Consider the following 16,968-nt stretch of genomic DNA (forward strand, 5'->3'; position numbering starts at 1 on the left):
TGACAAAGATGCTGTTACGTGGATTTTCCCAAATCTAAATTAGTAGTTTGGTTTAAATTGACAAGTTAACCACGTGTTTAAAATAGCGACCATTTCACAACACATTCTCACAATGCGGATACTTGGTCGGGTGCCTTTGGCGTTGTTATCGACGCTAAAAGTCTCCTTTAGCCTCATTTCTAAATGCGCTTTATCTAAACGCCCTTGGTCGGGACTATTGGCGTCACTTTTGACGCAGTTAGGTTAAGGAAAAGGTTGTAGGTGTGCTTACGTTTTCATGAGACGCGGGGAGAACGGGACGGTTGGGTTTAGGAAAAGAATAACGGACGTTTGGGTTTAGGAAAAGAACAACAGGACGGTTGGGTTTAGTAAACGTGACACGCGGGACACAATCCCCGGGGTTTCCTGGGTGAAAGCTCTGTTTTGTTTGACCCATCCACCACACCAACCAACGTCCCTGTGCAGAGTTTCGGGGGTTCCGCCATCCATTCCGACATACCCCCACTCCGACATTGACGTCTAATTGTCGGAGGGGCGGCACTTCCATTGTTTTCAAATGTCCCACCACTCCGACAATTTTTGTTTCCATTAGGGTTAGGGGTTAGGGAATAACAGCATGTCGGAATAGCGGCATGTCGGACTGGCAGCATGTAACCGAGTTTCGGCTGTTCATACTACTCGCTACCATAGTCGCTCTTAGTGTTACGTCATCTTCAAACCCTGTGTAGCTGCTGCTCTCCCCGGTGCGTTCTACAAACACGCTGAAGGGCGCTTTTTGCATCGCTTCTGACGCTGACAGCCATTGCCCAAACATCTGTATTTTACGAGTTCGGAGTGAGAACGGGTTGTCACAACATATATCTGTCGCTGGAACGAGGGCTTGTAATCCGGGAGAAAATATGTTTCCCTCTTAAACGTACTTGCGAATGCAGTTTAGTTGTATGGGAACGTAACTTTTTATGAGACGGTTGTTACAAAACTGCATTATAGCAAAGGAGGTTCTTTTTATGGTTTTGTTGCTGCATTTATTTATCTCTCATTACTAAGCACATTCAATAAATGTCCATTCCATCAGCATTCTTGTTCACATATTTCTAGTACACTTGTTATTATATACTATTGGGACAACTTTTGATTGTGTGTCACTCTCAGAGCTGCTAAAGGAAAATGACATAGACATTGGTATGCAGAGCATTCATCTGCAGGACATACAGGTATGGGCAATTTTCTGTGACTTGTTGAAGGACTTAGCAATATTAGAAATACATTCTTGTGCATGTACCCATCAATCAAAACAGTTCCACTTACAAGGTCTAAACCCTAACAATGCCATGAAATCTGAGTTTAGACTTACTTGAATTGTAACTACATAAAAAAACTTTATTTTACTGATTACTGTTTAATTGTTGGTCTTGTCAGATGGGGTTGCATCATGTGTTGCTAAGTTACCTTTTTTCTCTCTCCACAGACTTTGCATCATGTGTTGATGTGTGGATTTTACATCATATGTTTACCTTTGAACATGGGTGAATTTCTAACACCTCTTAGTGGAATGATCCCTCTGAGATTCGAGTTTGCAAACATCTGACATGAATACAACAAGGTGTGAATCTTTAACGAGAGCAATTCATAAGAGAGCATTATCTCTATGTGGATGTTTCGTTGTGTTGAGTGCTTCACACGAATCCAGTCTCATGGGCTTGGGTCAGTGTGTGTGTGTGTGTGTGTGTTGTGTGTGTGTGTGTGTGTGTGTGTGTGTGTGTGTTATAAAGACCATATTGTAAAATGCAGATTTGTTAGCATAACACACCTACAGTATACTCAAGTTCACCTTCTAACTTTATCTCTTTGTCTGGCAATGTTGAGTCATTGCTCTCTCCACAAACCTAAGAATTGCTTCCTTTAAAAAAAAAGAGAAAAAAAGGACCCTTCTCTGTATTAGCAGTCCCCAAAGTTGAATCAGCACAGGTCACCTGTGAGTCGGAGGAGATCACATGAAAAGGCCAATACTGACTAGTAGCTGCTATGCAATGCTATCACTTAATAAGATGTAATATACTTTAAAATTCTACAAACACCTTTTTTTACAGAAGTTCATTATTCGGGGTGACCTCTAGCTCACCCAGTAAGAGTGGCCGCCTCACGTAGGCTGAGTCCTTTGCAGCTGGTTTGAGTCCGGCCTTTGCTGCGTGTCATCCCCCATCTCTCTCCCACCTTTCCTGTCTATCCACTGTCACTATCAAATAAAGGGAACGCACAAAAAAATAAACAAATAATCTTAAAAAAAAAAGAAATTGATTATTCAAATAGAAAAATTCACTTCCAGAACCAGAGCCGTTTTAAAAGTGTGTGTCTCTGTTGAACTCTATAACAACCCCAGGCGGCATATGTAGTAAGCAAAGCAAAGTTTTGAATCCAGGTTTATTAAGACTATACGCAGCAATTTTTTGCAGAATAATTGTCCCTTAGACTATATGAATATATTATATATATAATTATTTTTTTTACCTTTATTCAGGGAAGGTTCACTGAGAGGAAGCCTTTCTTTTGCAGGAACACCGTATTCACACAGTTACAGATTCATACCTGGAAGTTGCCCAGTACAACCACAGTTTGACCATCTGGGTCTTATAAAGCTAACAACGGTGTCCGATTTCAAATTAATGAATATTTGTGAAGACTGGGTGTTTCGTTAGCTGCGGCTGTCCCTTCAATCCTAGCTACCTGTGTAGCTACAAATCACGGATAGTTAGCTTCATTTTCGGCGTAATTCGAGTATATTTACAGTTTGAATTTCGTCACGCCACTTATACAACATCTACCTAGCTAAATGTTTTGTTTTCAAGTAAATGAATATTTGTGAATTTCAGAGGAATTCTAAGACAAGGCTAGCTAGCTCTCATTGATAGAGCTCCATCCAGCCGCAGGCTCTATCAATGAGACTCGCAGACAAGCGGTGTTTATTTCCCCAATCGTTTGTTTAAATAACTCAACACATTATAATTACACACATTATAAGATTAACTGAAACCTGTGGTAAGAGAATGCTGGGGTAACTGCACTCTCACTCACATACACCGGGCATTTAGCTAGCAGGAAGAGGGGACTTGCAGGCCCTGGAGCTCTGTCAGAGCAGCCAGACGTTTAGTAGTCCATTAGCCCAAAAACTGTGACTTTGCGCGGGTATGGAGTGCTGTGGGCTGCCAGCCTAACGGAGCTCAATCGAGCTCACAGCAAGCCGGGGTCTGTGAAGGAAGGCAGGCCAGGCGGCGAGGCAACAACCCAGGCAGCACCGGCGCTGAACTACGAAACACAGTCGGACAAAATTGGCAATTAGCCATCCATTTTCTATGTAAATGTTGGGCGTGACCGTTCTCTTAATACACCCGTGCGGCGTGACAAAGTTACAGGTCTTGGGAGGTTGACGTCAACTTCCAAAATATGAGATTTTCATAGTAAAGGGGTGTCAATGGGATTTTGAGCTTCTATGTATGTCCTATTTACCCACCGAACTGTCGTTATTCAACTATGACAGAGTAAAATCGGTTTTGCATTCTATCACCCCTTTAATGAAGTAAATGATCGGAATACATCTTCCACCACTGTTTACCACTAGGCTGTGCTGTGTTTGGGTGCTCAGGCTTGCAGTCTCAGTCACGGATTGGTTGGATTTCATGACATGGCTGTCAACACAATGGTTGACATTTGTTTTAAGAAGATCAGACTGTAGTTTTAAACCTATGCAAACGATTGATTTTTTTGTTTTGAAGTTGGACATGTTGTATGTGCGTTTTTTGAGCTTTTTTTCATAATATTAGCGAATTTAGTCGAGACGCATTCAGGGACGGTCGGAATTTTGAGGATCCGACAAACAATATAGTTTTTTTCAGCTTCTTTCTATGGTAAGTGTTTTGGTTTTTTTTGGTGATCTTTTAAAGAAAACATTCTTTTTCAAACATGCCGGTGGGTTTTGGGGTTAGGAGGTTTAAACATGTTTCCATTTAAATCTTGTTTCATGTCCGCAAACATGAAACAAAATCTTGCATATGCACATATTTATATGTTTATGCTTTTATACATATATCTGTCTTTGTGAAGCCTTTTGGTGCAAGCTTGTTTGCATTTAAATTACTATAGAAAATGAAGTGCAGAGAGGATTGAAAGGAAAAAGGAGGAAGATAAAATGGAGGATGGAAGATGGAAGACACTGAGGGAAGGTCGAAGATTGAGATTGAGGAAGATGAGCACAGAAAACAGTATTTAAATATCCAGGGAGAGGAAATCAGCAATAGCGGTGAGTAGGGAAGGAGGTGTGGGCAGGGAGGATAGAGATAAATCATTGTTGTTGTATGACATAAAGCTTTGGTCAGAAAGCTGCCAGAGTTCAGCAGCGTCTCCTCTCTCTGGTGATGGAGACCTTGGAGGGAACAGAACTCTGCTTCCCACAACTCCTCAACACCTCCTGCAGGAAGCCAATGCGTCCTCAATTTGAGGCCATGCTGATTTACATTCTGCTGTCTTCCATCTCTCTGCTCACTGTGACTCTTAACCTGCTGGTCATCATCTCTATCTCCCACTTCAGGTAGCCAAATATTTAATTAATTTATGGAACTGGTAGATAATAACAACAAGTATTGGTTGATCTCAAACTTTGGCGAAATATTTTCCTAACAGTGTTTTTTGCATTTCAGTCTTTGTTCTATATGCTTTTATCTGCATGATAATTGATACTACAAGTAATGATAAATATACTGTTGAACTTTTTCTACAGGCAGCTTCAAACTCCCACCAACCTCCTACTCCTCTCTCTAGCTGTTTCAGATTTCTTTGTGGGCCTCCTCATGTTCTTTCAAATTATGCTCATAGATGGCTGCTGGTTCCTCGGTGACATTATGTGTGTTGTGTATCAGTGTGTATCATACATTATCACCTCTGCCTCAGTAGGAACCATGGTGCTCATATCAGTTGACCGCTATGTTGCTATTTGTGATCCTCTGCATTACTCCACTAAAGTCACAGACAAAAAAGTTGTAGTCTGTGTTTGTCTGTGTTGGATATGTTCTGGAATCTTTCAAAGTCTGGTTCTAAAAGATACCATAAAACAACCAGGTAGGTATAACTCCTGCTTTGGAGAGTGTAACAATTTTGTCACCTACATTGCTGGTATAGCAGATGCTATTTTTTCATTTATTGTTCCCGTTACTGTTATTGTTGTTCTCTATATGAGAGTGTTTGTGGTGGCTGTGTCTCAGGCTCGTGCCATGCGGTCTCATATTGCAGCTGTCACACTTCAGTTTTCAGTGAAAGTAACTGCTAAAAAATCTGAAATGAAAGCAGCCAAGACTCTCGGTGTTGTTGTACTTGTGTTTCTAATATGTTTCTGCCCATATTATTGTGTCACTCTTACAGGCCAAGATAACTTGCTTAATGCTTCATCTGCTGCATCTGTAATATGTTTGTTCTATTTTAACTCATGTCTCAACCCTGTGATCTATGCCTTTTTCTATCCCTGGTTTAGAAAATCAATTAATTTCATTCTTACACTTAAGATATTCCAACCTAATTCCTGTGAGGCCAACATGCTTTAGATAGACCCTGTGTGGTTCCATTATTATCCCTTAGCATGAACAGAAAAATGTTGCTGTGTAATGGAATATAAGATGTAAGACTCTGGGTAAAGTGTAGCCGCTGAATGAACAGTTTTTGCACATTGTTGTCACTCTTACATGCAGATCATGTGTCTATGCATTGGGTATGTAACAGTGTAATATCTCTGAGAATACTACTAATGGAAGCTATTTAGGGTTTGTTCTTTTTTGTGTATTTTGAATGAAGCACCATCTCTAGTTTTGCTGTGCAGTCTGTATCAGGATTGTGACACATTGTGGTTGTGCTGGCTCTGTACTCAAGCACAGTTGTTGAGATAAGTAACTGCGGGGTTAAAGTCACAACTTCTAGTTGTATTTTGAAGGTGTTATATCCGCATTAATAGTAATATAGTCAATTCACTTGTCAGTGAATTCTGTGACCCATAGACATTAGTAGGCACTTTGTACTGCATCTTTTCTGGTGATTTCGTGTCAGGCCTTTAATGCAGCCATATCATTCTAACACGTTTAAAGTTAAGAGTCAGCCATTACCGTTAACTTCCAAAACTCAAAATATAATAAATATGACTGTATGATTACTGTTCTTTAATGTTGCTTTTTAGGCCTTTATTTGTATAGGACAGCTGAAGATGTGTAAGGGGTGAGAGAGGGGTAATGACATTCAGCAAAGGGCCGTAGGTCGGAGTCAAACCCAAGGAGAAAACCTCTGTATATGGGTGCGCGCTCGAGCTATACAGGCACCCTGTTGTTGCTTTTTTAATGTACAAACTAAAATCACACTATACAGGCTGAGACTAAGACTTTTGGTCTTATGTCATGAAGTTGGTCTGATTCCTTTGCATCTTCAATAAACCATTGACTGTGCTAAATATTAAACATAAACACTAAACAAGGAAAATACATGCCATCTCCAGAGGATTGTTTCTCAGTTTCATTGCTGTTTGAAGAACACATAATTAACTAAGTCATCAGACAAAAACTCAACCCTCACAGATATACAGTACACATCAATTAAACACATCTTGTAACCTCTTCGAATGAAAATAAACAAAAAATCATATCCCATACAGCTATGAAAGTCTACATCAAATATTGTGAGCACCATGATTTCAGCACTCTGACAGCTTCTAGTTGCTCTCCCAGCGCATCACTACTGCACACACTGCTCCGCTGGGTGCAAAATGTGGGTATATATATTGTTCAGTGTCTTTTTATTTAGCATCAACCTTGCTTTAATGCTCGCATAGTGGTAAAATAGACTTAAAGCCTAAATAAACGCTTCAGTTAAGGTGGCAGTTATACTGTGTCTGTGAGACATCGCTGAGACGGCACCCTGCAGGCAGCTGCACAGATTAGATTGAGAGTTTATCTGTAGATGTGTGAGTAAAAAACGTTTCTGACACCCCCAGGTATACACATGCACAGGGTGGACAGGAATCATTGATACGCCACTTCTTGGACAAACTCAAGGTCTCACTTCCAGATGGCAGGGACTGATTTCAGGAAGCCGGGTTCTTCAACAAAGAAAACTTCTGGCAGTGCAGGTGACTGTCTGCCATGTCAATTACTGGCCAGATCATACTGTCAAGATAAGTGAATTTCTGCAACAGAGAAGACTCAAATACCACAAAAAGATATCGGCAGGCCACCGTGCCTTTTGTTATCGAGCACCACCTCTGGAATAAGCTTCCGTTATATGTCAGAGAAGCCAGCTCTATCACCACTTTTAAATCAAAACTCAAAACATTTCTTTTTTCAAAACATTATGGACCATCATTATTACTTCCTCTATCTTCTGTTTTTACCCTTGTACCACTCTTAAATTTGTTTTTATGTGTATATATATCCGCAATGATTTTGGATGTATTTTGTATTTTATTTTAAACTTTTTACTGAATTCCCTGTTGCACATGTCTTATGGTGATATGGCACTTGAAATAAATTTGAATTGAATTGAAATACAGACGAAGAAAGAATTGTAGCCTACCAGCCAAATAAAAAAACTACTTCATTTGTTGTGGTGCCTTTCAACTTCAATAAATGAGCGCACGTCTGGGGAGCAGATTAGGAACAGGCAACAGGTCAAAATCCTGAACAAGTAACTAGAAAACAGGATCAGGTACAGCTGAATGCAAAGGCTATAATCAACGTAAGAGCACCTACAATCTAGCAACTTAATGGGGAGAAGTTGATTGTACGAGTCCTGTGTTTCACCTTCCAGGGGAGAGCCTAGTACAACATACTGCCGTTCGGCTATTCCCTGTTCCCCCGCACCTTCAGTAAATGTGTGGACACGGCGCTTCAACTACGTGACTGTGGCATGAGATAACTGTGTGCCACGCTGTTGGAACACAGACGGCCAGCCCAGCAGCAGGCGGTTGGCAAAGTGTGTCGGGGTGCACCTGTGACGGCGTTGACCTACATCAACAGGCAGGGTGGAGTTTGGTGGAGAGACTGTGGTTGTGGACTGCAGAGCACCTGTTGTCTCTGAGGGTTCTCCACGTTTCCGAACTGGCGAATGAGGGGGCCCACCTCATGTTGAGGGGCGGACCCCTGCCAGATGTGGGATGCTACACCCCAAGGTGGTGAAGCAGATTTGGACTCATTTCGGGAAGGTGGAAGTGGATTTGTTCACCAATCAGCGGAATGTCCTTGGATTTGTCTACGTACAAATAGTATGGAGACTGTGTCTACTGAAACATTCATGTGCTGTGAATGGGATTTCAACCTGTTGGGATAACCAAGGTGTAAAGCTTAGGGACAGTTCCGGTTTTGGCACAGCCGACTTTGATCTTGAACATCTGGTGGTCGGCCTAAGGTTGACATAAACACAGATCACAGTCATCTCAAACTGGAGCAAGATGAGCACAGCATGTAGAGTACTTTAATCTCTATGGAGAGAAAAACAGCGGTGGGAGGAAGGAGGTGTGGGCAGGGAGGATAGAGATAAATCATTGTTGTTGTATGACATAAAGTTTTGGTCAGAAAGCTGCCAGAGTTCAGCAGCGTCTCCTCTCTCTGGTGATGGAGACCTTGGAGGGTACAGAACTCTGCTTCCCACAACTCCTCAACATCTCCTGCAGGAAGCCAATGCGTCCTCACTTTGAGTCCATGCTGATTTACATTCTGCTGTCTTCCATCTCTCTGCTCACTGTGACTCTTAACCTGCTGGTCATCATCTCTATCTCCCACTTCAGGTAGCCAAATATTTAATTCATTTATGAAACTGGTAGATAGTAATATACGTAGTATAGAATTTCTTGGTCTTTAACTGGGATGAAATATTTTCCTTATCATGTTTTTGCATTTTATCTGAATAATAATTGATACTAATGATAAATATATTACTTGTCTTCCTCTCCAGGCAGCTTCAAACTCCCACCAACCTCCTCCTCCTCTCTCTGGCCTTCTCAGATTTCTTCGTGGGCCTCCTCATGTTCTTTCAAATTATGCTCATAGACGGCTGCTGGTTCTTCGGTGACTCCATGTGTGTTGTGTATCAGTATCTAGCATATATTATCACCTGGGTCTCAGTAGCAACCATGGTGCTTATATCTATTGACCGCTATGTGGCTATTTGTGATCCTCTGCATTACTCCACTAAAGTCACAGAAAAAAGAGTTCAAGTCTGTGTTTGTCTGTGTTGGATATGTTCTGTAATCTATCAAAGTCTGGCTCTGAAAGATAACCTTAAACAACCAGGCAGGTTTAAATCCTGCTTTGGAGAGTGTGTGGTTTTCATTAACTACATTGCTGGACTTGTAGATATTGTTGTTTCATTCATTTGTCCCATTACCATCATCATAGTTCTGTACATGAGAGTATTTGTAGTGGCTGTGTCTCAGGCTCGTGCCATGCGGTGTCATATAACAGCTGTCACACTTCAGTTTTCAGTGAAAGTAACTGCTAAAAAATCTGAAATGAAAGCAGCCAGGACTCTCGGTGTTGTTGTAGTTGTGTTTCTAATATGCCTCTCCCCATTTTATTGTGTCGTTCTTGCAGGCCAAAATAAGTTGTTCAATCCTTCATATGCTGTATTTGCAATATGTTTGTCCTATTTTAACTCTTGTCTCAACCCTGTGATCTATGCCTTTTTTTATCCTTGGTTTAGAAAATCTATTATTTTCATTGTTACACTTAAAATACTGCAGCCTGACTCCTGTGAGGCCAACATGCTATAGAGAAACTCTGCATAGTGCCTGAAATTAGACTCGTAGGATGAACAAAAAAATGCTGAGAACTTGAATAACACATGTAAAACTCTGGGTAAAGTGTAAATTCTGTATGAACAGTTTAGCACATTGTTGTCACTCCTACATGCAGATCATGTGTCTAGTCCTTGGGTGTGTTACAGTGTAATATTCTATGCAAATGAGTGCTTCATTTTAATTGCACATTGCAACAGTGAAGCTACTTAGGATTTGTTCCTTTTTATGTATTTTGGACAAAGCAAGACCAGTTGGTTTTACTGTGCAGTCTGAATCAAGACTGTGACACATTGTGTTTGTGCAGGCTCTGTACTCACAGTGTTTTTGATAAGTAACTGTGAGATTAAAGTCTCTACTTCTATCTGTAATTTGAAGGTGATATCCACATTAGAATTATAATGCAGGAAATTGTACCCCTTTATAATACATGACTGAGATTAACAGGCACTTTGTACTCTACCAGTCTGGTGATGTTGTGTCAGGCCTTTAATGCAGCAATTTAAAGCTAAAGTCAATCATTAACAGTAACCTCTGAAACTTAAGATATACTAAATATGACTGATTATTTTTGATTTTCGTTATGGGTTAGGGTTCCCTAACATACCATCTGAATAAAAACAACCTTGAAGCTATTTAGAGTTTGTTCCTTTTCATGTATTTTGAAAAAAGCACAACCTCTAGGTTTTACTGTGCAGTCTGTATCAGGACTGTGACACATTATGTTAGTGCTGGCTCTGTATTCAAGCATAGTATGCTCAATTTATAGCTGTAATTTGAAGGTGTTTATATCCACATTAGAATAACGAAGTAGGGGATTGTACCTTGTTATAATACATGACTGAAGACTGTGATACTGTGACTTTGTACTGTATTTTCAATGGTAATGTTGTGTCAGGCTTTTAATGCAGCCATTTCTTTCAAACACATTTAAAGCGAAGAGTCAGCAATTAACAATAACTCTGAACCTTAAGATATAATAAATATATAGTATGTACAAACTTAAAAAAAACACTACACAACATAAAACTATTTGTAACATACCAGCTGAATAAAAACAACCTTGAAATTTGGTCTAATGTAATTTATTTGGTCTGATTTCTTTGCACTTTTAATAAACCATTGAACGAGCTAGATAGAAAAGCAAATCAAACAAAAGAAGGAAAGTACATGCCATCTCCAGGGGATCGTTTCTCAGTTTCATTGCTGCTTAAAGAACAGAAAGTTACGTCATAAAATAAAAAACAACTTAATCCTCACAGATATTCACGTCAATTAAACACATATCATAACTCTCCCAGCACATTACTACAGCACACTCTTCTCCGCTGGTTGCACAGTATAGACAAATATAATATTCTGTGCCTTTTTATTGATATGCATTTATGCTTGTAAAGTGGAAAAAATAGACTTGATGTTTAAATAAACGCTTCAGTTCATGTGGCAGTTACACCTGGGAGACACATCTGAGACGGCGCCCTGCAGACAGCTGTACAGATTAAATTGAGAGTTTATCTGTAGAAGTGCGAGAAAAAAAGTTCTTACTTCCAGATGGCAGTGAGGGACTTCATGAAGCCTGGTTCTTCATTAAGTCACTCGAAACACCAAGAAAATGGCAGTGCAGGTGATTGTCTGCTGAGTCAATGAATGGCCAGATCATACTGTCAAGATAAGTGAATTTCTGCAACAGAGAAGACTCAAATACAGACAAACACATACAAGGCAAGTAGGCCCAGGTGGTATTTCAGGTAGAAGGTTTAAAAAACTCTGAGTCTAACCCTGATGTCTGAGTTGATTTACCCTGAGATGGGAAACTCTGAGTTTTTGGTTCCAGAACAGCTGATATGAGTTGGTTCAATCAACTCAGACTAGGTTCATGCGCGTGCACCACCACAATAAGAAGGCAGCATGAATGGAGCCATGATTCTACGATTCACCATGGTAACAACCACAAACAAACTGGTCGGCGGAAATACTCATGCGCACATAGAGTTTACGTCATTCACCTGCAATACTGTGGAACTCCTTTAAGTTTAAAAAAACGTTTCAGAGCGAGTCACACTCTTCTGACGGCGCTTTGCTACAGTGGCTTTACTAAAATGCTCCACATCACCAATGTTGTAAAGACAAATGCCGTTTGCAAAAAAACGTAATGCGACACAAATAATCTGCTGTGATGTAAGAGCATAGATGGGTGACGTTAGTGATATGAGGACGGATAAGGTCATGTAGCCTAAGTTACATAACTGATCGACTGGGAAGAAAAACGATAGGCTACCACTCAAATAGGAAGTTATTTGAAAATTAAAAAGGCAACCCTGCAAACACGTCCAGTTGGGGCCCACATGGGCCTTACTTGGGCTAGTGGGGCATCGGCTGGGCATGGGCTCAGAGTGGACTTTGTTGTTGGGCCCCACATGGGCAGTAGATGGGCTAAACTAAGTGGGCTCCAGCTGGGCTCCACTCCTAAGATATTCAAAATTGATTATGTCCGACATGGATGCTATTTTTAACAATAGCCACTGGGCTAGGTCCACACTTTCACAGGGCTGAAATCATTTTGCATTTTGTCTCTGTGTGCCGTTTTCCTATTATGTGCTTGTTTCTTGTCTGTTGCCTTCCCTGCAGTTTTCTCGAACATGCCAATGAGTACTGCTGTATCATTGTTTGGGAGAGAATGGACTTAGAGCAGTGGTTGGTGAATTTGGTGATTTCGTCTCAAGTCATTATTCATTTGTAATGGGCTAGGTTACTTGCACAAGAGAAAATTATTAATTTATTTATTATTAATTATTAAAATGCACATGACAGAAGGAGAGAGATGGTAGGCTAACGTTACATCTCAACATTCTAAAAAATGTGCCTTCCTTTACGTCTTTTCCAGAAATAAATGTGATTTTAGCTGTGGTGATATTAGTAGTTCTTGTTGTAATAGCAGTACTGTTACATAGGATGGGATGTTATTTTCACTAATTGCATACTTGACACCAGCTGCTTGGTTATCAAAACAATTAAGTGATTTGTTTGTAGCTGTTGATGTTTTTGGGCCTAGGAATGAGTGGGCTGGTAGGTCCATTCTGGAGAAGGGGTACTGTGCTAGTGCAAAGCATTAGGCCTTAACAGAGACTAATGCTATCTTTCAAATAGTGTACTGATCACATTGAAGGCTACTAGAAGAACAGTTGGTAAAATCAGCCACATTAATACCAACTTCAACAAACTATTATTTGCAATTGTACTCTAGAGTTTGTAATTTTTTTTTTTTTTTAATAATGGAGCGTTCAGAAAGAACTAAGAGGAGGAAAATATCAGCGAAAGTGGAGGAACATTTGCGTCTCCTTGAAAAGGAGTCTATGATTGATGATTTGTTGGCACATGATTCTGAAGGAATAACCACTGGATGATTTGTTAGAGCACACTGAAAGCGAAGATTCCACGGACACTTTCGACGCGATTTTTGTGATCAGAAATGTTTTGAGAATTCATCAAATGATTTAGAAGATGAACGTTCCTCAGATTTATTTTATGATTTTAACATTTCCTCATTTGATGATTTGGATGCTGAAAACTGGGTGCCAGGTGACATGCCTGGTTGTGATAGTGACTGTGATTTGCATGGAGATGAACGTTCTGACTTGGAAGATGATAATGATTATGATTCACGTGGGCTTGCAGAGTGGGCTGCAGAATTCAACATACCACAAACAGCGCTGTCTGCACTTCTTAAAATCCTAAGGAGAAAGGGCTTTGATATCCCAATGGATGCCAGAACTCTTACGTCCACTGATAGATCTTGCAATGTGACGATAATGGCTGGGGGGGTCCTACTACCACTTAAGAATCGAAAATGCTCTCATAGCTGAACTAACATCTTTAGGACATTTAGCAAATATGACTGATACTCTCACACTTTGAATTAACATCAATGGATTGCCCTTATTCCGTAGCTCCAATATGAGTCTGTGGTCTATTCTGGGTAGGATTAAGGACATTCCAGGGTGTAGTGTGTCTGTAACTGGAGTGTACTCAGGTGCGTCCAAACCCGCAAACGTACAAGAGTATTTACAAGAATTCATTGTAGATATAAAAGCCGTATTGTGTACGATGGTGTACATTTCATGGTAGCATTAACCAATGCTTTTATTTGTGATGCACCTGCTTGTGCCTTTCTTAAATGCGCCAAAGGCCAAACGGGCTATTATGGGTGTGAGAGGTGCACTCAAAAAGGCCAGTACATGAATGGGAAGGTGGTTTATCCTGAAATATCAGCAGAACTCAGGACAGATGAGCAATTTGGTAGGCAAGGCTATCAACAGCACCAACTGTCAGCATCCCCCCTAAATGATCTGGGTATATGTTTAGTTAACAGTTTTGTGTTAGATTATATGCCCCTTGTGAACTTGGGGACAATGCGTCAGTTAATATGTCTTTGGTTGAAGGGACCGCTGAAATGCATGCAATCTATGAAGTTCTTTTGTTGTAATGTCAGCATATATGGTTTCTATCAGGCCATATATACCTATCAATTGTGCAAGGAAACCACAATCCTTGTTTGAATTCAGCACATGGAAAGCTACAGAGCTTCGGCAATTTTTACTTTACACTGGCCCTGTTGTTCTCCTCAATAATATACCCAGTAGAATGTACAGAAACTTTTTACTTCTATCTGTATCTATGATAATTCTTCTGAGTCCTGCCTTATGTTCTCCTGAAAATTGTGACTATGCTATGTGAGGAGATGTGTGAGGAGATTTTGAAACTCTTTGTAACAGATTTTGCTGCCATTTATGGCACTGAATTTGTCAGCTATAACATGCATTCATTGATCCCCCTAGCTCAAGATCCACGAAAATTCGGCCCGTTCGATAGTGTTTCAGCTTTTCCCTTTGAGACATTTTTAGGTAAACTGAAAAAAAGCCAAAAGACCACATTAGTTATCAGCCCACTTAAACAACTCCACTTTTCTGGACCAATGATTAATTCAATTGCAACATGGGAACAATACAGGCGTTACAATGATGGACAGACACTGATCTCCTCCTCTCATGGCAATGACTTTGACTGTTTTTCTGTAGGGGGAATGGTTCTTATTGTGTGGAACATTTTGTCACATTCTGGAACTGTTAAAGTACTGTGTAATTTCTTTGAAGCTGCCAAATCCCTTTTCACATATCCAATGCACTCATCATGTCTTGGAATTCTTTTTGTTTTCAATTTATCTGAACACTTGCAGCTGTTACTTGTGGAGGAGTTAAAAACAAAAATGGTGTTGTTGCCACTCAAGACTGGATACGTGGCATTGACATTCCTGCACTAGTGTGCTATTTATTAGGGCCCGAGCACCGACAGCGGCGAAGGCCATATTGAAACTGAAGGAATTCATTTTTTTTTTCTGCAAATGAATCACCTTTTTGAGGGGCTTAACATACTCAAAAACTCACCAAAATTGAAGCCTGGTGAAACTTTACGTATTTTAAGGGTTTCGGGAATAGGCGCGCAAAAATGGCTCGCTAGTGCCCCCTACAAAATTTAAGAAATTGAGCCCCTGCAGTACATTTAATGTAGACTAATGAAACATGGTAGACATATGTAGCATATCAAGATGTACAAAAAAGCTCACTGGAGTCATACCTTTAACCCAACAGGAAGTCCGCCATTTTGAATTGAAAGTTCGAAATTAGTGTGTTTTTGGGCATTTCCATGTTGTACTTTAACAAACTCCTCCTAGAGATTTCAACCCATCAACTTCAAATTTGGCGGGACAGCCATTTTGCACGTTTCAAATGAATGAAACTAATTACCACTCATTTGTCTGTCTCCCACAGCAATGTATGTTTACTCCCCGGAGTCCTTATGTTTCTTCTTTGCAGAGCTATGCTCTGCGATTCTCTGCAATTCCCGGCCGCATCCTGCTGCATCCTGCTGCATCCGCCACATCCACCCATGCTCTGCAGCGCCACGTTACATCCCGCAACGCCCTGCTGTGATGTTCATACGCACAGAGTAGTTAGGATCCGGTATAGGAGACTGCACTACTCAGTATGACACGATGTGCCCTGCTCTGACATGAACTTCCACGATGACCTTCGAAGTCCCTGTTCCATTATCTCTAATGTGACTATTATTTGCCACTGTTCATCACACCCCCAACCGGCCCTGTCAGACACCGCCTACCAAGAGTCTGGGTCTGCCGAGGTTTCTTCCTAAAAGGGAGTTTTTCCTTGCCACTGTCGCAATAGCCACTGCTAATGCTTGTTCTTGTGGGAATTACTGTAATTGTTGGGGTTTTGGAATTTATAGAGTGTGGTCTAGACCTACTCTATCTGTAAAGTGTCTCGAGATAACTCTGTTATGATTTGATACTATAAATAAAATTGAATTGAATTGAATTAGATAACTTCTGTTATGATCTGACACTATTATTAAAATAAAATTCAATAGATATGAGCTTAAAAGCAGATAAACCCTCATTCAAAGTTGTGTTATTATACACTGGACATACTCTGTTTGGTTTAGATGAGGAGTGGCGTCTGGGTAGAAACATGAAGCTGACAACATCACAGTCACATATTCGTAAAGATGACTGTACAGGGCAATACATGATCCCCTTTTTATGGTGCAGTGTTGGCAGGGAAAAGTGGAGGTAGTGAGTGGCACCGGTGTGCCTGCATGCCATCTCTCTGTGGCCCACTGCTGCTCCAAGATCCCTCACAGTTTAGCATGGGACCGCTAAACTATACACACACAATTTAATGTCTAATCCATTTGATGTCTATATACTCCACCAGGGACGGACTGACAATCTGTGCGTTTGGGACAAGTCCAGAACGGCCATCCAACTGACGGACGTCGGCACAAAAAAAGTCTAATAAAGCCATATTAACAGCCAACAGGAGGGGGAGCTAATATGATCACTTATATGCTACGTGTAAAAAATAAATATGGTTGGATGATGGGCCTATTTGGGAGAAAGTCCAGGGCTGTTTTTTAGCCCCAGTCCATCCCTGCACTCCACATTGGGGGTAGCCACTGCATCACCTTGTTGTCCAACTAAATGGTATGATCTCGGAAAACTGGCGGTCAGCCTAAGGTGGACATGAACACAGATCACAGTATTCCCAAACATTGAGCAAGATGAGCACAGCATGTAGAGT

General features: G+C 40.7%; 1 protein-coding gene across 1 annotated transcript; it reads left to right on the top strand.

Moving 5' to 3' along the window:
* The first annotated feature begins 4,409 nt into the window (after positions 1–4,409).
* LOC114563604 (trace amine-associated receptor 13c-like) lies at positions 4,410–5,588 on the top strand. Its single transcript, XM_028590403.1, has 2 exons — positions 4,410–4,582; positions 4,772–5,588. Exons 1-2 carry the CDS (start codon positions 4,410–4,412, stop codon positions 5,586–5,588), a joined length of 990 nt encoding a protein of 329 aa, XP_028446204.1.
* The last annotated feature ends 11,380 nt before the right edge of the window (positions 5,589–16,968 follow it).

This window comes from Perca flavescens, chromosome 11, assembly GCF_004354835.1.
Source record: "Perca flavescens isolate YP-PL-M2 chromosome 11, PFLA_1.0, whole genome shotgun sequence".
Classification (NCBI taxonomy): Eukaryota; Metazoa; Chordata; class Actinopteri; order Perciformes; family Percidae; genus Perca; species Perca flavescens.

Coding starts and splice junctions, on each gene's coding strand:
- LOC114563604 (XM_028590403.1), top strand. CDS start 4,410: ATGGAGACCTTGGAGGGAACAGAACTCTGCTTCCCACAACTCCTCAAC. Junction 4,583..4,771: donor ATCTCTATCTCCCACTTCAG/GTAGCCAAATAT, acceptor CTTTTTCTACAG/GCAGCTTCAAACTCCCACCA.